Here is a 21,424-nt window from a genome sequence, read left to right on the forward strand (position 1 = left end):
GCGTCCAAAGAGAATACAATGCTTTCAGTAAGCAGGAAATGTGTTTATTATTGCATATAGCTTTGACTTATGCCAGTCTATACCAGTGTCGATAACTGAATGTTTACATGGAAAATGGCACTTCAGCTCTAACTATTGGCTGAACTTCAGCATTGATCAGCCAGTGTAATATTTAACTATGCCAGGAATATGACCGGTTACATCATTTTCAGCCAGGAAAGGGAATTCCTTCTCTTGTAATATTTCTGCTTCTGTCCAATTCCATCAGTGAGAGATCTTTTCACTGATTTCAGTAGCTATCGGGTTGGGATCATTGTCTGTAGTGGAATGGTTGACAGGCTAAAATAACTGGAAAAAATACTTACTGCGGTTTTTCATTGCAAGAGCTGATAGAAGGAAGAAAACTATGTAGTCATGGAGAAAATAATGGTTATGTAATGGAATGTAAGGAGAAGCAGGAATACTAGGCTGCATGTGGTCATGTCCTCTGTCCTTTGTTAGGTCAGGGAGGAGGATGAGCATCATGGCTGTTGTGAAAACCTTCCTGGAAATGATGTTGGCACAACAATGCATGATCCCTGAGAAGAATAGTCACAAGCCTCTGTGCTTCTTTAAAAGTTGCTTGCTCAAAGCACCAATAAAATAATCTCTAAAAAGAAAACCTGTCCTGACAAGAACTTGCAGAACTGTATGATCTGGTTGGCCTTTCTCATCAGTCATGTCTCTGAAATGTGGTTTATCAAGAAATGCAGAAAAATCACATACTCTCCACTTTGGGGGAGCAGAATTCTACAAAATCCTGTTAAATACATTAATGACAGTGGCGGTGGTATTCTGTTGGAAACAAGCTGTGAAAGCGCCCCAGTAAGTTTCATCCTCAGACGTTTAGATATGTTTTTTGGCTCATTCTTCAAAGCCCAATTTATAATTCAGTAGCCTGTGTGGAAAGTTAATGCTCAATGATGAATTCTCCGAGTTCATTGTGCTTGGGGAACTGTTCTGAAAAGAAAGCAGTTAGTGAATCGGTGAGGTGAACCTCCAGATTGCCTGGAATAGTCTTCTCCCACGCTGTGTTGGGTCTTCTGAGGAAGGTGTATGTAGTCATCTGCAGCCTTTCCTCAGCCCTCCACCTGTACTTCCACACCTCTACATGGGCGTGTGATGGGGAATATTGCTTCATATTCTCAGATGGCTTTAATACACAGATAGCAACAAAGTAGTAGATAGAGGTGGGCTTAGGACATACTATCATTGAAACCCTACAGTTATACAGTGGATGGTGAAGGGGACCTGAGGAGAGGAGGAAACAGGAATAATTTGTTTACTTTGGCACAGAGCTCCCAGGAGGGTATCTCCTTACACGCCAGTGTTTTAATAGAAAAAAGATTCTACTTTGGATCCATCATGAGCTAGCTAATGGTTAAACTGCTAGGAAGGAGTGTAGGCTTTCAATGTAGATTTGTTTTCAGTAGTAGTTCCATCATTCCTAGACAAGCATTCTGATTATCTAGTAACTACTACAGATTTAGGGAGATCCCTTGTTAATTTTTTTCCTTGAATGTTTTTTTTTTTTTTCTTTTTTCTTAGTCCCTGTAGTTGACAAACAAGATTAAGGGATTCACTGATGTGGAAAATATTGAAATCACTCTAGGCTTTTTGGTCTTTCTCACTTTCTCAGACTGTATATGAGAGATTCCTTGTCCTCATATCCCCTTAGTTTTAGACAAGCTTTTGAGATCTTTCTTTTTTGTAGGCAAGGCCTGCCTTCCCGCAGACAAAACAAAGTTAATGTTGTTATTGTTCCGTGTCCCAGACCTTGTCACTCTCCCCAGCTTTCCACCCTCCCTCTTCTTCTAACCAATATAATGTCCCATTTTTCATTTGGAGAATGACAGTTTCAGGAGTGTTATAGGAAAAGCACTGGAGCAGGAATCCTCACTTACTTACCAGAATTTGGCTGCCAGTATTATTGAACAAAACCTTTTAGGTGTGGATATTAGTAAATTTTCATCATACGAAAATTTAAGTGTTATAAATTCAGAGTATACTACTTCTATTGCAGGCAGAGGTGAACAGCTTGTTCTGTAACTTTTAAAGCTGCCTTTTCAATTTAAACCTTTGTGTTACTACGTTACATTTCTCAGTTGTGTATAAACACATAGGTATGTGTGAACTTTTACCTTGTTACAGGTAAACCATAATATAGCATCAGAATTTGCTTTTCTGAGTTGCTCTTCCCTCTATGGTATCAGTAAAACTCTACAAATATGCAAAATATGCATAAGTCACTGCAGCATCTGGGGCAAGAAAAGTACATGGGTTCAATTTCTTTTTAAATGTAGTTCCTCAGTACAAGAGATCTCTGGGCATCAGTGTTCTGAAGTCAAAACAGATGGGACAAACAACATGTAATACACTTGTGCTTAGCTGTTGCACACCTTCCTGTTGTTTGTTTGTTTGGTTTTTGTTTGTTTGTTGTTTGGTTTTTTTTAAGTAGTTGAAGACTCCCTCACTATCTGGTTTATTTGCTGTCACCTCCTATCACTTCCCAAAATGAAAAGACCCTGAAAAGTAGAACTCCTTTTTTGACAAGTTAGTTAAATTAGGCTTCCTTCTAGGTAGGTTGAGGGTATAATTTTGGATTGGAAAGGCACTCTTGAAGAAAGAGAATATTCAGTACTTGCCTAGTTTTCTGGTTTTTTTCCCCAGTAGCCTTAATGGCATCTGTTTCTCAATTCATTGATGTCGATGCATATAGAGTGTCTAATTTACAGATGTAAAAGCTAAAGAGTTGGGGCTCTATTCAAAGCAAGTTCGTCGTCCTACGTAAAGCAAGGCTTGTGTTTTGAGAGGATCTTAGCTTAGTTATGACAATAACTAAGGCAGTTTCTGTTTACCAGTATTTTGCACTTGGATACCTCCACCATGGTGGAAATAAAATAAAATAAAATAAAAAAACATAAAAATGGTAGTCCTTACTTGAGTGAGCTAACATTTTGAGCAGTGGATTGATTGGTCATATTAATATACATTGGAGTGTTACATGCTTGTTTATGTGAATGTTATGCAGATGGAAACATATGAATAAATGAAAAATAGGCATTTGTAGGAGATAAATTTATTTTTTTAATTACAATTCAAACTCTGTGTATGTATAATTTGCCTTAGTATGGAGAGCAGCTACGTAGTGGTTACGTAAAGCCAGATTGGTACTAATGTAGCAGAAAAGACCTATGGGTGTTTTTCTTCCTTGGGTATTTATATGTGTGTATGTATAGATAGATAAATACAAACATTTGGGTTAATTTAGGAAAAGTTTCTGAAAATTCTTTTTAAAGAATGCGTGAAAACGCTGCTTAAGGGGGTTGTATTAGCAATGGGAACCTCTTGAAGTAAAATGAGCTTTGCTGTAAGTATGGTTGAACACTACTTTGCTTTTCACACTCCTAATGTGTCTGTTGCTTGCCTGCTAACCATGGTTAAAAGGCATGAAGTCACATGCAACTATTAAAACATTTAGGTTCCTAGCTTGTAAATATTGCATTTCTTACAGAATTGGAGTGAAATCCAGTCTTGTGTTTCTTGTTCATCCACTTCATATCCATTGGGATGCAGCATTTGTGAAAGAATCAATTATCCATTTGTTAGTCAGAGGAGCTTTACAAATTATACATTAGCAGATTGATTTCTCAGGTTCACCATTGGGGGACTGATAGTGTAAGGTGGGTTGATGATGAGTGTCGGGGGAGAAGGAGTTGCCACAGAGAACACAATTAAAAGAAGCTTCCTGAGTGGCCGTGAATTTACTCCTAATTGAAGAGCTGATATAATCCATACTAAGTGCGTTTATTTCAAGCATTTTACATTAGGTAATTGATTATCGCATGAGATACATTTGTTGGTGGGTTCTTGATTTTCCTTTCCTTTAAATTTAGGATTTAGTAAAGCCTGCATTTAGATCTTTATGTGCAAGGTGCTTGCTAGCTTTTTCTCCTTCTCCCTAAACTTTTCTTTCTTCCATTAAGGTAACATTTTTTTTGTTCTATAGTGTCAGCTTGACGTTATTGATTTTGAACAGTCAAACTTACTTATGTTGTCCAGAATTCCAAACATATCTCCATCAGAAAGAAAACTGCAGCTAATGGAAATTCAGCTGAAGGCATTTATTCCTTCTTTGCCAGAACTTCCACACTGTATGAAATTCTGAAGCTGTTCTCAGGTTAATCATGTCAGTGTATTTCCCTTCCTAACTAGCAGGATCCTCCCTATTGCCAGATTTGAATTATGTTGTTTTAGAAATACTATGTGTGTTGCTATTATTTATACAGTGCTGGAGATATCATCGTGAGCACAAAAGTTGTGTGTTTTTACTTGTTTGGCCTAAAGCTAGGCATCCTGATTAGGTTAAAAAGAGATTACCCAATGTAGAGCTAGTTAAAGAATTATTAGTAATTTCCTCAACACTTTATATGCAGCTGCCTGTGGTTTTATGGCATGGGGTTTAAGTCTAGATCATCTCTTAATTGAGTAATGTTTACATGGATTATTGTCCTGGTTTCAGCTGGGATAGAGTTAACTGCCTTCCTAGTAGCTGGTACGAGTGCTATGTTTTGAGTTCAGTATGTGAAGAATGTTGATAACACTGATGTTTTCAGCTGTTGCTCAGTAGAGTTTAGACTAAAGTCAAGGATTTTTCAGCTTCTCATCCCCAGCCAGCGAGAAGGCTGGAGGGGCACAAGAAGTTGGCACAGGACACAGCCAGGGCACCTGACCCAAACTGGCCAACGGTGTATTCCATACCATGGGACGTCCCATCTAGTTTAGGAACTGGGGAGTGGGGGCAGGGAATTGCCGCTCGGGGACTGGCTGGGTGTCGGTCGGTGGGTTCTGAGCAATTGCCCTGCGCATCATTTGTACGTTCCAATCCTTTATTACTACTGTTGTCATTTTATTAGTGTTATCATTATCATTATTAGTTTCTTCTTTTCTGTTCTATTAAACCGTTCTTATCTCAACCCATGGGTTTTACTTCTTTTCCTGATTTTTCTCCCCCATCCCACTGGGGGGGGTGTGTGTGTGTGTGTGAGTGAGCGGCTGTGTGGTGCTTAGTTGCTGGCTGGGGTTAAACCGTGACAATTATATGTTCCTAATTTTTAGATTGACACTTTGCCCTCAGACTGCTGTTGTAATTCTTAATTTTTTTTTTTTTTTAAATATGATGCCTGTAAATTTGGACAGGTTTTTTTCCCCACCCATTTAAAATACCTTTAAGACAGTCAACTGACCAAACCCCAGAGCATATCCTGGTTCCAACTGTATGAAACGATCACTTCTCCAGACTGTGATGAGTTAGTGACTACCTGTGTCCTCTCTAACCTTGAGCGATTCTTCATCTTTTGTCAACCTGTAAAGGTGGATGTTGCAGGAAGGACATTTATTCTGTATACTGTAAAAACCAAAACCTGTTTTCTTTTGCCAGGCAAATCAAACTCTTCAGTGGGTTAGCTGGAATAAGGTTTAAAAAAACCCCACAAGACAGTTGTAACTCCATGACTGAGTTGGTAACATTTAATAAAAAAATAAAAGCAGGGTGAGGGAGGTTAACCCACAAAATTATCTGTGCTTCTCTTTTCTGAAATATCAAAATTATCCACAGGGTGTTGGCAGGGTATTAATACTTACCATTTCAAATTTAGTTGTAACTTTGCTGACTGGAACAGCAGTATATTTATAAAAATAATTGATATGAAAAGATGAATTGGAGCTGATTCTAGAAGAAACACTGGTTTCGATAACACATGTACCATTTTTATCAGTGGTCTTTTATTTCTGATTTCCTGGATAGTTTTAGACACAAATCTTAAACAGCTTTCCAGTGGAATGTAGTTCTGGAAATGGTAGGCTTGACTGTTACTCAGCTCTGAACAAGAAGATCCTGGCATTAGCTATTCTTGCTGGAACTTTATTTTAAAATGCATTTAATATTCAGCCTTGACTGCTTTTAAGTTCATGGCCTTTCATCACTTTCTGAGCTCCATAGAAAGTTCTGACTGGTAAAGTCAGTGAACAGGCTAGTAGCCAATAGTGCCAATTCCACTTGAGTGCTGAAAAAAATTACTCTGCATTTGCTTTGTCTTGTGTACATCATCTAGAATAGTGTCTCCTATTGGAACTTAGCTGGAGGTTTGTGTAAGTGAGCAGCTCTGTTTTTAGTTGAGTGTATTTGTCTTCCCTGATTGTCATCTGTGTATAGTGCAGACAACAGGAAAAAAATAATTGGAGAAAGGAAAAGTTAAAAGCACCTGATAGAGGTGTTGGGCCTGCAGAAGGCTTCTAACAAGTTGCTAGTTATACACAGCATTACGAAATACTGTATCATAAAATTTCTACTCAACAAACAGTTCTGAAGTATTTTGCACAATTTTGCATGTAGGAAAAATGCAAATACTGTGGAATCACCTTTTCCCCCACCGACAACATTCTGTGTGTATATAAGGAGATGTTTGGCCTTGCTAGGCACTGTTTGGTTACCTGAGTGCAATCCCATATTTAATCACCAAAGCAGGCCACGTGGCTTTCAAACCACAGCATGACAGATAAATTCCATCACCCTGCTCCTTGTCTTCCACTTTTATGTGAAGACAACTTACACAGTCACCTTGCCTACTTCTTGCACTTCATTTTTTCAGTGTCAAACTTTATCCAAGCCATTTGGCAGCAAAGTAGGAACAGTGTGGACTGTAGGATTGAGCTGTCGACTCTTCTGGTATGTCCTGGTTTGTTTCTTGTTGTCGCTTTATTGCAGTAAAGTGTCTCCAAGAAGGCCCATCACACAGAAGTGCTGCTAGATCTGCTGTTGCTGTCATGTCAGCCCTGATGACAGGTGTAGGTGCTGGAGAGATGAGAAGAACATGGCCAATTGAACACTACCTTAGTGTATGACCCTGTGTCAAGGTGGGGCTATTCAAAATGGACTTTTTCCCTTTCCAATCGCAGAGTAATTAAAGAAGAGAAGAACCTTTGTGAGAAAGTTGTGATGATGGCAAGTTAGATGCAGCCCAGAATAAAAAACCATGCTGCTTCCATGATGAAATCAGTTGAACTTTCTGTGCTTGTCCTTTCAGAAGGCCAGAGTTGTTTCTCATTGTAGAGGGAATGGTGCAGAAGTGCTAGCATTCCCCCCCCCGCCCCCCAATAGACAGAGACAAAATCTCCTCTTGCACCTTGATGAGCAAACCAGAAGTTTAGAAAGGCATTTTCAAGGTAAAGCAGGAATAAAAGAGCATGCTAACAATTTTTATGAAGCTTCTAGGAAGTGAGACTGACAACTGACACGTCTTGCTTTACTCAGCATCCTCTAGTCCTGGAATTAGCTGACTGTGTGTATAGCATCTTAGAATCAGAGCTTCCACAAGGATGTTGACCACACCAGCAGGCTGATGGGCTTGAGCTGCGCTCCTCAGCTGACACCCCTTAAATATGTTGGGAGGAACACAGCTGGGGAAGGTGCACCAGCTGCCTGCACTGCCAGTGATGCTCTCGCTTCTGATTTTGAAATGCAGCAAGTCAGTGTAACCACTCTGTGGTGAATGAAAATACTTCTGGAGCACATAAGGAAAATGAGTTTGACTTCTTCCTCGGCAGTGCACTTTTTGGCAAACAATGCACCGCAGAAAGACCACTTCATGATAGGCAGTAATTGCAATATTTCCAGGTAGCATTTGTGTAGGTAACACAAAGTGAGACCGAGAGTGGTGTCTTCTGCAGGCAAGGAAGCAGGAAAGCAAAAGGGCTGGCAGCATCATTTTCTCAACTCATCAGGCAACTGTTGCAGTGCAGGACTCAGTTGTTCAACCTTGATTAGAAAGAAGCTTCTAGAAAATGAAATGTGATTTGGGCATATATTCTTTTCAAGATGGAAGAGAGGAAAACCTCATTTCCCTGAGTTGGAATTTTTGTGTGTGTGAAAGATTATGGGGGAAAAGTTTTCCAAAGGCTATGAGAAGACCTCAGTTTATCTCCTGTAGATAGTCCATCTGGACAGTATGTTTTTATATAACTTTTTATGATGTACTTTTTACATAATTCCCACTGCCATAGTGTATATAAGGATCTGTGATATTTTAGACACAGTTGTGTAACATCTAATGTGACTGCACGACTCCAGTGCTGTTGCAGCGATGCTTTCTTTTCACACAAACATACCGTGGATTTCTCTTTTATTGTGCTCGGAACCATAGAAGTGATCTGTTTTGTGGTTCAATCTATTCGTAATTTTATGAGAGTAAGAAAAGTTGTTCTTAAATGTGTAAGAGAGACTTACTTGGGTGAAGATTCTTCAGTGATGCTTGAAATGATGAGGTATTTGTTACAGAGGGTGAAATCAGGATCATGGTACATAAGAAGGTTCTTGGTACTTATATATAATTGGATTGGGTTTTGTGTGCGAGAGGATATGCGTCGCGTTACCCAAATGATGTTATAAGTTAGTTCTCAGTACTTAAGGCAAGGATAGAAGTTTAAGCTAAAGTAAACAGCAACAGATGCCATATAACCCTGTAGATTAGAACCAAAAGTGTATCTGGATAGGGAAAGGAAAATTTATTAAATTGGGGCAGTCTTCAGGCTTTTCTCAGTATTTGTCGGAGTACACCTATGTCGCACTTCAATACCTTCTAATACTTGCTTCTGAGAACACTATTAGAGGCAAAAATGAAACCAAGAGAAGGGATTTGAAGGAAGAAATAATGACCAGTATAGCCATCAGACCAAACCAGAAGAATTTTCAGTTGCCTTGATGCCTGCGTGGTCAGTGTGTTTTATGCTGAGTTTTGATAGCGGGAGAAGTTCTTAACAAACAGCTGTGGTGCACAGGTGCAGAGGCTTAAGGTCCGGGAGCCTAGCACTTCATGAGAGCTCCAGAGCCTTGAAGCACGGAACTGCAAAAAATGTCAAATTTCTGGGTTAGGCAAAAGGAAGGAAAGGCGGCTGTCTTTTGGCATCGTCATAGAAATACCTATTCTCTGGGGGTTGTTTTTGATTCATGCAACTAAATATTACACAACTATTAACACATAAATCTTAGGAAGTGTGGGGGGGTGTTAAAGCATGCGATTGGTGATGTAACTTTGAAGTCAACTTTAAAAGTCTTTTTTCTTTCTTTTCTTTTCTTTCTGTAGAGCCCGGTGAAGATAAATCAGATCAGCCTGGATGAAAGTGGAGAACACATGGGTGTTTGCTCAGAAGATGGCAAGGTACAACAAACCCGTTTATGTATTAAATGAGGTAGCAGGTAGTCCTCAGTATTACACTTGAGATAATTGTGATACCTGTGGAGTTAATTCCTGCATTTAGCACCACCACTTTGACCATCCATTTTGAGAACTGAGCTTACCTTTGAATACTCAAAATTAAAGTCAGATATATTTGGCACAAATGTGCCGTAGGAAAAGTAATTACAAGAATGTCAATAATGTAACTAGTATTAAGCTGATTAACAGCTGTGGCAGGAGGACATGTCACCTTAATCATTACTGCTGTGCCAGTTATACTTCAGTGACTACTCTGCTGTTCCTGCAAGACAGTAGTTTAATGCCTTTCTGCTATAAATCCACAAAATTGGATTTTGTGGGCATGATTTCTGTGGGCTGGTGGTTTTCATTTTCACACACGTTATGAATGTTTCTCTTGAATTATAGAATCTTTTGATAAGCAATCATAGTTTATCAGAAGAATAAAGTGTCTTACAACAGCCACATTAAATAAATGTAAAATCAATATATGTACAGTTTCCTAAAAAACTGGCACCTACTTCCTTGACTAAGGACATATATCATTTGTGCAGTGTATAACTAACAATTATCAGTGCTTCTCTGGAATGTTGAGCTGTGACATTTAGTGGTTTTGGTGATTGATTTTCCACTTATAAGAATGTCTTTTTTGTTTTTAAGTCAATGGCAGTCTTTTCTAATGTTGGTTTGCGATGATAAAATTCTAATGCACAGGGTGTATTTAAGCTTCTTTCTTAATATAATGCTCATATACAAATGCAGTGCATTAAAAATCATTTAAATCATTTCTCAATATCCATCTGACTTACTGAGGAGAACATTTCTTACAGACTTGGGGGGAGGAGGAATGTCAGTGATCCTAATGGATGCATCCCATTCAGTAAAAGTTCTATAAATTAAAAATAGAATTGGATTTTGTAGTAGGCAAAGTGGGAAAACAACCTCTTTAGACTGTATGTGCTTGGGTTTTTTCCTCAACAGGCAGGCAGCCAGTTTATGTATCCAGGTCTTTTGTTTCTCAGAGATATCTTGATGTCAGTATCTTGACACAGTAATTGGGATACTAGTGCCTATCAAAGTGGGTTGTAGAATTTTACAGCCTCTGAGAAACACAGCAAGAGTGTCCTAATTGTCTAAGCAAGATAAGGGAAGGGTCAGTAATTGTGCAAGGTAATAAAAATGTTGAGCTAGCATTGTTGGTTTGGGTGTTTTGAATGGTGGGGGGAAGCAAGCACTTGCTGTAAGGGCTCCTCAGATGTGACTGTGGATTACTGACGCAGAACGTGTATGTTGCAGTGAGACTACAAGCCATGCACATCTTTCATAAATTAATATCGAAAATAGGTATTTGACTTCAGAAGCATTCAAAAATCCATAATCCCTACTCTGGTGTGGCTGTATTTGAAAAGACCCCAATACTTTAAATGGTGAATCTGCCTTCATTTAGTGAAATAGGTATTGTGGATCCATTAGGTGACATTACATGCTATGCAAGGCAGTCTAAACTATGGTCCCCAAGGTACCAGGGCTAATTCTGGTAATGTTTTTGATGCAGGGCTGGAGTATCACAAGTTCAGTATTAATCATATTTCCATTCATAGAGTCCAGGAGTAAAGTTTTTTTGTGTTATTTTTTTGCCTGCTTGTATGCTGTCTTGAAAAACCTGGATCTGACTGCCAGTTTTGCTAAAGCTCTCTCTTGTCATTACATAACAGTGATATAATTTGCACCCTTATTGCCTTGTAACTTTTTTTATATGAAGAAGTATAAATTATACTGGAAACCCATGTGCTTACATGTTTTAGTGTCACGTTTAATGCCTGTAACAATATTTATGTTAAGAATATCCATGAAGTATTACATTGATCATTTTTCAAGAAATGTGGCTTGTAGGTAAGATGGTTTTGTTTTCCTGCCTTTTGATCACTGAAGGTTGGCTGCTTCTTCCACATGTGGAAGCAAAGAAACAGCTAAGTCTGGATACACTGGAGTGGTGCGTTCTGGGTATTTAAAATCAGACAGGACTAGCAAAATGTAGTGGACTCTCATCATTAGATCCTTTTTCCAGCTACCCAAAACCATCATGAGCTGAGTGGGCATAGAAAGTGGAAATAGATAAATCCAATATAGGTTTGTAATATGAAAAGAATCACTTTCTCTCTGAAGAATAGAAGACATTAAGAAGTAATAAACTGTTATATGGTGTCCCTAGAGTAAACATGATAACATGTATTTTATGCTGAGTTGTTTTTACCTGTTTAGTTAACTGGCTCTATTTTGTTTTCATACTCTTAAAGGAATATCATATTGCCATGTTCAAAGCAGTATTAAGAAAATGTCAAAGGCACTGTTGCTAATGTTAATTTTTATTAATTAGTTTTAATTTGAGAGGGGTGTTTTGTCATTTTTGAGGATTCTGCTTCCTTGGAGTTTGCAGTGTTGTGTTTTAACCACGTCTATTCTTTTTCTTCCTCCTTTCCTCTCTCTTATTTTCTCTTTCCTCTGTTTCTTATTTTGTTTAGTCTGTTGCATTGGATATGCTGTGCCAACTGATGAAAACAAAAACCCAGAAAACAAATCCTCTAGACATCAGCCCGAAGGTTTTCTAGGCTTACAGCCAGGCCCAACTCAAATACAACCCTTTGGTTGGCTTACATAATCACAGCTTTGCGGTACATCTCACTGTCTCCAAATATTGATTTTCTAATCCTTTGGAGCAGTAGCTCAGCCCTGCACAGTGCATGCAGCAGTATTTTTAAAGCATGTTGTTAGAGGCAGTATATTCGCTAATGAGTAATGGACAGAGCTGATAATGCTGCTTAGGAGATGTATCCAGGAGACAAGCTTGAAAGGGAGATGAGGTGGTTTGAGATGTTTTTAACTTCACTGAGACTGCTGAACTTTGAGCCACTCTGAGAATGGCTTAGTTCCTTGCTGATGGCTTAGTTCCCCTTGTAGTTTACCTAAAGTCTGATTTTTTTATTCTTGTCTCCTTGTCTGTCTGCAGGAATTTTGGGGGTTCTTGTCCTCCGAACTGATCTCTTTAGAGCCATTAAGCCTCACATTTTGTGGCCCTTTACTGGAATTTACTGGCTTTGTTCTGCAGATCTTTGTCTAGTGTTGTTTTTTTTTTTATTTTTTTGTTACTATTGTTTTTTGGTTTTCCCCCGAAGGGATCACAATGGGGATGGGGAGAGGGAAAGAAATAAGGTTAAAAGATCTCTTAGATCTTTGAATCCAATTTGTTGAGCATGCGGAGCAGAGTTACTGAAGGGATTACCTTTTCCAGAAAATAAGGATGAATACTAAACCTGACTAATCTCTACCTTCTAAAGTAGATTTGCTGTCAGATACAGTTTTCCACTGATCACTCCATGGGATGCTCTTTTTTTCTCCCTTCTCCCACCAGCAGCGTCCATCCCTGCTGGGGTGATTTTGTTCAAACAGCTTCTGGCAGTGGGTGGAAACCTCTTAAAATCATAATGAAAAAACAAACCAGTTATTATTCTTTGTGGAAATCATAATTAGTAAATCAATTACTAATTCCTGGCTATAAGTCTTCAGCCTGATTTTGCTTCTAAGTTCTGCAGGAACTGAGTTGTCAACTATCCCATCTGAGAATTGGGGAAGGGAATGTTGCATGTTGGATGAAGAGACATGAGCCCAAAAGAGGGTTGTACTTAAAAAAGCTTGAGAAACCCTGTTCTGTAGTCATAGCATCTAAGTCTAGTAACATTTTTTAACACTTGATATCTCTGTACCTGTTCTGTAAGTAAAGGGAAGAAAACATTTTAAAAACTGTTAATGCTCTTGATAGTAGAAACATACTTTTTGTTGTTTGGGGTTGGTTTTTTTAATGTTGAGCCTTCTTCAGATGGATTAGTTCTGATAGATATTCTGATGGCCTATGGTTACAACTTCAGTTCTGACTATTAAATGTACTGAGACATCAACGTAGATGAGAAGCGAGGAATCTTCAGAGAAAGACACTTCCAGTGGTCATGGAATAAAACAAAATAGCACTGAATGCACTTGGGAAGAGGAGAGGATGCCAAGAAACATATGGGACTTGGTTTTCAGGCTGGTTTTGCTTTATTGTCACAAATTTCTTTTTTCTTATGTAAACCCTGTATTGCTCGGAGGGGAAAAAATCCTACAGTTCTTTCTCAGAAAGGAAGGGGTTTTAATTTATCTTCTTCTGAATGTTATTATGTTGCTCTTCCCTTACTTAGATCAGTATCTGTTAAACAGATTTGATCAGCCTAAAGCAAAAGGAACTTGTAGTTTTTGCTGTGTTTGTAACAAAAAAGACACGAAAAAGATTCAAATAAGTATTTTTGTGCTGCTGCGAATATTTAGAGATATGCCATAATAGAAGCCCAAGGTGTCTCAATTAACTCTGAATTGTTAAATACAACTTTTTTTTCTTTAGGGAAAAAGATGTAACTGTTAGCATTCAAATTAATCTTCTAGTTGTTAGTGATTTACATTCATCTTTAATTGTCAAGTTGTTATTAGGTAAATATTTTGGGTTTTTTTATACACTTCTTTAGGTACAGGTGTTTGGATTGTATTCAGCGGAGGAGTTTCATGAAACGTTTGACTGTCCCATTAAAGTAAGTGCTTGTTTTAATCTTTAGTAATTGTGTTGTTGTCGTCTTTAATAACAGAAAGGTCACATTGAATCTAAATGAGAGAGAGGAGTACCACTTCCTTGTAATGTTATTCAGGTCACTAGAAAATAGTTACCTATCTCAGTATAAAAGCTTTTGATCTGGTTAGGCAGGAAGAAAGCCTATTTTGGTTTTGTAAGAAGTATTATTGAGTTTTTCAAATACAAAAGGCAAAGTGAAAGAGAAATTGTCCTGTTTCAGTTGTTACCTGTCTCAACATATTTCTTTCTTTGTAGCTCTGTGATACAAATTCTGAGGGTTCTGCTAACTGTGAGGTCAATATTTTGCAACCAATTCATATCTGTTAAACCTACCTTGGGATAAGGTAATGGGTGGTGATGCTGATGTACCCTGTCTGAAGGGAAAACTTCAGCTATACTTTGCTTGAGAGATGTGTGGCTTCCTGGCTGTTGAAAAGATCTTGCTTTTTTTAACAAGAGATGTTTCTTACAGGATGAAAGGTGGTGTGGGCAAATGATTGCATTTTGCTGCTGAGGGTCTTCCAAATTGCAGCTGCTCTTGTTGGGGGAGGAATGAGGTCATGAAGTTTTCACACACATCAGATGCAGCTCGCTTGGTTCCTGCGGCCTTACCGCTCTTAGAGCTGAATCTCACACACTTGACTCATAACAAGTAAGGCAAAGAGGCTCTTTAAGGTGCGTTGATGCTACACGAGGATGTCTTGTGACAGGCCTGAGGGGTGTGTGCCCTCTAGGCAGGCCCCAAGCAAGACTTAATCGGGGTAACCCTTGCTTGTGGCAGTCCTGTACTGCACAGTCCTAATTCTGCTGCCTACTGTGCAAAAAAGTAGTTGTTTGGTGTATAACATGGCCCTCGGTGTCAGGCATGTGACTTATCATGTGCCGTATAATATGGAGAATTTTCTTCTTTTCTAGGGAAAGCTTATGGAGATGTCTGAAACAACTAGGCTCTACTCAGAGAAAGAACTCAGCAGTAATAGTTGATACTTGGCAAAGGGTTATCTAGTTTAAAAAGTGATGTGGTGCTCCCTGTAAACTTGTATTTAAGCCATAATCCTTTTTTTTTTCTTCCTTCTCCCTGCACCCCCCCAGATTGTTGCTGTTCATCCTCATTTTGTAAGATCCCACTTCAAGCAATTTGTAACAGGAGGGAAAAAGGTAAGCAGTCCTAGTGTAATGAACTTAGGCTATCTTTAAACAGCTTTTAAAAATAGCTCCGAAGGCCGTGTGTGTCATTTTTAACACCTAGAGCAAAGAATTCTTCTGTTTCCTTCTCTTTATGCATTATGTTCCAAAACATTTTTTCTTAATTAAGACTAATTCCAGGGTGGAGGGGAGAAGTGTACTTCTTACGTTAAAAACATGTTGAAACAAGTTGAACTTCAGAGTAGAAATATTTCTGTCTACATAGTCTGAAAAAAAAGGTCAATTGCATTTCCTAGGCCAGATTTTCTCTATTCATTTTAATTTGTTGAAGTGGGAGCAGAAGTTAGACCTTAATACTGATCTTTTATAATGCATGTTGGTTTTGGTGTTTGGGATTTTTCTTTTGCTTTACCTGTGGGTGACTTTTGTTTGTTTGTTTGGGGGAGGGGGGATGTTGTTTAAGTAAGCAAACCCAAGTATCTTCATCAGTTCTTGTTCCTGGTGTGGGGTTTTTTTTGCTTGTTTATTTTTGAAGTAATTCAGGGGAGCTCTTGCTAGAGTAGGGCTCCCACTTTTTGAAGTACTTATATCTGTGTAGTTGAAGTCTTCTACTTGGGGCAGTTGTTATTTTAAATGTGCATTAGGTGTCTTATTGGTGTTGACGTGCGGAAAACAGACTCCACAATCAGTGAGATTGTAAAGTAGGTATGTTCACTCAGCGCTGGGCAGCACGGGGGGTAGTCCCACCAAAGTTGTCTGCACCTGACTTGGCAGTTCGCTTTAGATTTATACAGTCAAGTGTTACATATACATAGAATTTCGCAATACGCCTATACATAGGCATTACCTATCCCCACTTCATATTAAAATTAGCTCCAGGAAGTCATTTCCATAGTCTCCTCTCAACTGCGCTTGCGCAGGCCTCCTTATGGTGGTCGTCTGGTGGTCGTGAAGATGAAGGCTGTATGTCTTCTTCACGGTGAACTCTTAACTTTTTGTCCCTGCGCAGACTCAGTTGTCCCTTGGCATTTGTCCAAATCCCAAGGCCGGTCTTGGCTGGTTGTTGGAGTCGACTGCTGCTTCTTATCAGGGACTATCTCCTGTCCCAGCCAGCCTCAACAATGCAAACGCTAAAACATCACTTCTCATCCCCTTGGGCCATGTCTACCTCTATTGAAACTTCTTTAAGTTCATTATAAGCTAGATAATTATTAAACAATTCCTATCTACGTTCATATATCTACTATATCTACTAAGATTCCTTTGGTTGCCCGTCTCAGTGTAGGGTGCAATTCTGACTTGCAGATTACAGCTGTGTCCAGTTCCTACAAGTATCTTGTATCACATTGCATATTTTCAGTCAAAATATGAAAAGTTTGATTAGGAACAGTTTCTTGAATTCATGGAATTTTCCTGTTGCCTTCTCTTATGAATTAAGGATGAACAATCCTCGCTTACAGATGCATCAAACTGAATGCCATGCTCTCCTTTACCAGCGTCTAAGAAATATAGACTTCTAGTGCTGAATACAACTTAATCTTCATTAGCAGTTCAATATGTTTCAAAGTATGGCTGTGTTTTATTTTGCTTTTAAGTGGCACGTATGCTTGACAGCTTTTGCGGGCTAGTCAGAGTTGGTGGTGCCCTTAAAATAATGCACAGTCAGTGTACGTCTTTGTCAGCCACCAGTTTGTGAAGCTTTTTACTGCTGATAAAAGGGGTATGGAAAGAGGGAAGCAAGGAATTAATAGAACAGGGCTCCGTCAGGTGGTAAAAGAGCTTGCATTCACCTGATGCCGAACAGAAAAAAACATCAGGGAGTTAACACATTCTCTTTGGTTATCTTTGATTACTTGACAGGTTGTTTTATATTCTGTCCTCTGGGGAATGGTATACTCGTTCTTAATGCATTCATTTTTTGCTGAGGAACTTTCCTCTTCAGGAAAACTTTAATTGACATCTTAACATAAGGTATTTCACACAGAAATAAATGTTTCTCGACACCTGATTTTATTGATACATAAAACCAACAAATAAAACCTCTTAGCCTCGTGGTAGAAACCCTTCCCCTTTTCTCCTTTCCTCCAAAAGGAGCATACATGCTTGTATAAAGGCAACAACAAAATGCTCTGTGAAAATTCAGAAAGTTAAATTCCACCTACTTATTTATTGAATTTTTTTTTTTCATTTTCTGGAAGGAAAAAGGCCTTGAAAAACATCCCTGCTTTTTATTTACACCTCTCCTTAAGTGTAAAGCCAAAGAGCTGTATGGGGGCAGCAGGCAGTGGGGAGCTGGTCCACAAGAGCGAGGAGAAGCAGGCTGAAGCATACCACCACAGGCTGCAGACCTCGCATCTCTCCCTGTGTCTGGAGGTTGTGTAGTTGGGTGAGCTCCTTCGGGGAGGGGAATGGGACCTCCTGTAGCTCCTGAGGTCTCTGCGCTTTTAGCCTTTGCATGGACACGGTGACTTCACAGCTGATAGCTGGCAGTGGTGGGAGGCATGCTGTCTGTCTTCCCCACCCACACCAAGGCAGGGATAGCAGTAATGATAGAGGTAAGGCTATCCTCATTTCGGATCAAGCTTAAGAGAAAAGCTTTGCTTAAAGCCCTCATGCTATGCTCCTTGCTTGAGCTGCATTCAAAAACATAGTGTGAAGTGTGTGAACTCTTCATCCAAAGGGTTGCAGGGTCTGTCTTTTTTTCTGTTATTCTGGGAGATGGTGACATAATGTATATAGCATTTTAAATGTGTGTATGGGGGTGGTGGTGTTAAATTGTTTGCTAAGATAATTTGAGCAGATAAAAGGACCCAGAAAGAAATTTCGTCACTTCCTCAAACCCCTCGAGTTGCATTATGAACATTGTTGTCTTGGAATATGATTTCCTTCTTGATCTCCTACTTGAATTTCATGCTGGTTTTGGTTTATGGTGAAACAAAATAAAGAAGCCAAACCACAGATGCATGCAGGAAGCAAGAACTTGCTCCCTTGACCTTAACACTCTGTTTTGTCTCATCTCAAAAAAACACTTTCAGATCTGCTTAAAGTTATTGATTTTATAGCCAAGCATCTGCCTCAGTAGGATCCTTAATGAATGTGTGTGGGGGGGGGGGACTATAACTGTAAATTACCACTTCCTTAATTTTTTGAGAAATATACAGTTCTTCATAACAATATAAAAATGTATAAAAAAATTAAACTTTTCAGTTCAAAGACCCACTGCATTCTGCAAATGTTCAAGGTGAGCAACAATCTCTTAAATTGTAGAAAGGGAGGGGAAAAAAAGCTAAGTGATGTGCTTCAGGAATGCGCAGGACAGGTCCTCGGTTCCCAGTACAGGTGGATGTTTGGAGCTTGGGTGAATTTGTGTGTGATGCTGAGATTTGCCACATTTTAGACACTCAGCTTGACCTAAAGCTGCCTTAAGAGCGGTGCTCCCTGGGGTAACTGTTTAAATCGTTGCAGATTGTTGGAAGCCTAACTCTACTGTGCATATGTTTATACAGTTGCTTAACTAGGCATGTACTAGAGTCCTTTGAGAGGTTTTTCTCTAAATTTTATTATAAACTAATTAACCAATTTAAATTGTTTGCTTGCTAAAGCACTGTTTTTTAAAAGTAAAGAACTTTCATTAAGCTTGGGTTAATATCATTGCCTTCTATTTTGTGCTGGAAAAGCTTTTTTCCACCCCCCCCTTTTTTTCAATGAATGAATGTTATCTGTGCCTAGTAGAAACAAGGCAGGTACTGTGGAAACACAATTGCAGTGAGAAGCAATAGGTACCATCCTAAATAGAGGCGCTTCCCTGTTCCCCTCCCCCTTACCTCTGCAATTAACTACAGCACCATTGTGATGACTTGGCAGATTATGGTAACCCTGAAATAATAATACCATATATTGTAAATAACAGGGCATTCCTGTCCAGAGCAGACAGTAGAGCTTCAAAGCAAGGGAAAAGACAAATACTGTGCTATTGAAGGCCATAACCTTCCACCTTTTAAAAAAGGATCTAATCTTAAAAAATAATAGGGTAAAAGCCAACTAAATGAGGGTGGTAAAGCTGAAAACAGGGTGTTCTTTATTTAACTGTTAGAGTGCTGGTCTTTCCCAAAACATAAACTAAATGAATGTTATGGCAAAGTCCAAGTATCCATTATATCCAGAGGGTTAAAGAGGCAGAACTAACAAAGAGAGAAGACTGAAGGATATTTCGGTTCCAAAGTCAAGTTATCAGCTACTACATCTTATGTAAAGATAACTTAGGCGTGCAGGACAACTTGAGGTTTCTTTCTTGGGAGAGGCATTGATAAGACTTCCTATTTCATGTTTTGATTAACATCAATAACCAGATGCAAAGGTTTTTATAGTAAAATTCCTATGAGAGTGAATCCTCTGGAGTGATTGAGTCATTCTGCTGAATGTGTGGTAATGAAGGGGTTTTGGGGGGTTTTCTACCCAGCATGGTAATAGGGACCCAGCACAATTAAGCAAATGAATTCTGAAGCCAGTATGGGAGTAGCACATTCAGTATCTTAAAGGATCGGGCCTCCTCATTTGCCTAGGACATGCATTTTGTATAAGTGTTGAATTGAGTATCCAATCTGAAACATTTTAACCTAGGGAACCAAGACAAAACTGAAAATTTACCCTGTGACTGTCAACAGTCACATCTTTATAGCTGTCTGTGTCTGTATCTACACAATTTATTTATGTTATATATATGGTGGAAATAGGTATAAAAATATATTTTTAATGGGGTCTGTATTTCTTCTACTGGAGAAGATACACTATAAGAACTGGTTTTCAAATGCAGATATGTCTGAACATGTTTGTCCCATTTATCCTCCCAGAATTAGCATCTGAGCATATCAATGCCCATGCTTAAACATTAGACTCTCTTTTCTTTGTTCGTTACAAAAGCAGAGAGAATTTAGTGTTACCTGGGGCAAATTTCGCATTATTAAAAAAAAAAAATCTTAAATACTATTTTGGTGTTAGAATCCTGGGCTGGATCCACAGTATCTCCTGCCTGAGACGCGAAACAAGATGATCTAAATTCTTTCCACTCCAGGTAGAGCAATGTCACATACAGAGAAAGGATAGCAATTGCAAACAATTCACAAGCGGGAAGAGAAATAGCATTCTTGGGGATCTGCAACTGCTGTTGTGGGTAGTGGAATTTCTATGTTAAAGTCAAGTCTGCCAGAGAATGTCTCAGATTTTTTTTTTTTTTTTAATTGTCTGCCTTTTAGTGTCAGCAGATGCACTTTGCTTTGTGAGTAAGTAGATGATGACCTTTACCTCTGAACCCTATGATATGTACTTCATAATAACTGGTTGGACTACTTTGACAAATTATTAAATTGTCAGGATGCTGTTTGCAGCACAGTCCATTTTTAGAAAGCAGATAGTCAGCTGTTTGGCATTATGTTGGGTAGAAGAGTACCAGACAAGAAGGGCAGATTGCTTTGTAAGCTATAAAATGTCAGTCAGTAAATACTCAAAAGGTCTGGTTTAAGTGAAGAAAGAGTAAATACTATGGCAATTTCTATCCATGCATTGGATAATTTACCATAAGCAGGGAACAAACTGTAGCAGCAAGCAAGCCACAGTAATACAGGTCTGCAATTTGCTTGCTGCAATGTATAATGCCCGGATGTATCCCATGTTATTAAGCAGATGAGACTTTGATAAGTAGTGATGTGCTGTTTGCTTAATAAGCAGATTATTTGGCTTACATTTCTTCTTTATTATTATTTGGATGTGCATTTCTCTTTGTCATGAGAAACAAAACATTCTCCTTGTGCTGTAACAAACAAATTTGGTTTGTGTAAAGAGAGAATGGATCGTAGTCCTGTGTGCATGTAATCTATAGTTGTGTATTTTGCAAATATCTGTGTAGAAAACTTTTTTCATTGCCTGAGGTGGCAAGCAAAGAGGATCTAAATATATGAAATGTGTGAGAGCTTGTGTCTGCCTGCAAGGCTGCGGGTCTTGCTTTCCAAGGTGTTAATTCTGTAGCTCTTTGTGAATAGGTGACAGCTGGAATCTGGCAGTTGAGTTATTAAAAGTACAGCCTAATAAAAGACCTATGGCATTTGTTTGTATTGAACATCTCAAAATTTCTAGCTTCTCTGTCCATGAAGTACAGCAGCAGCTCCTGTTTCGTATCTTACCATTGCCATCACTTACCTCCCAATGCTGCTGTTGTCTGCCACTGCCTCCTTGCTTGATTTCCCTTGGCTGCACCTCCTGCCCTCCCCTCCATCCACACCCCAGCTCCTTAGACAACAGCATTTTGTGATATTTTGAAAACTCATCTTCAGTTGAAAAC

General features: G+C 38.9%; 1 protein-coding gene across 6 annotated transcripts in view; it reads left to right on the forward strand.

Annotated features, from left to right (window-relative positions):
• The window catches only part of VPS41 (VPS41 subunit of HOPS complex), a 110,043-nt gene that overhangs the window by 34,108 nt on the left and 54,511 nt on the right, over positions 1–21,424 (forward strand). For all 6 annotated transcript variants that reach the window (XM_069769763.1, XM_069769772.1, XM_069769753.1 and 3 more), the window contains exons 5-7: positions 9,180–9,254; positions 13,844–13,906; positions 15,037–15,102. In XM_069769763.1, coding sequence (XP_069625864.1) covers positions 9,180–9,254; positions 13,844–13,906; positions 15,037–15,102 — 204 coding nt within the window. The remainder of the gene's footprint in view (positions 1–9,179; positions 9,255–13,843; positions 13,907–15,036; positions 15,103–21,424) is intronic.

This window comes from Haliaeetus albicilla, chromosome 2 (genome assembly GCF_947461875.1).
Source record: "Haliaeetus albicilla chromosome 2, bHalAlb1.1, whole genome shotgun sequence".
NCBI classification, from domain to species: domain Eukaryota; kingdom Metazoa; phylum Chordata; class Aves; order Accipitriformes; family Accipitridae; genus Haliaeetus; species Haliaeetus albicilla.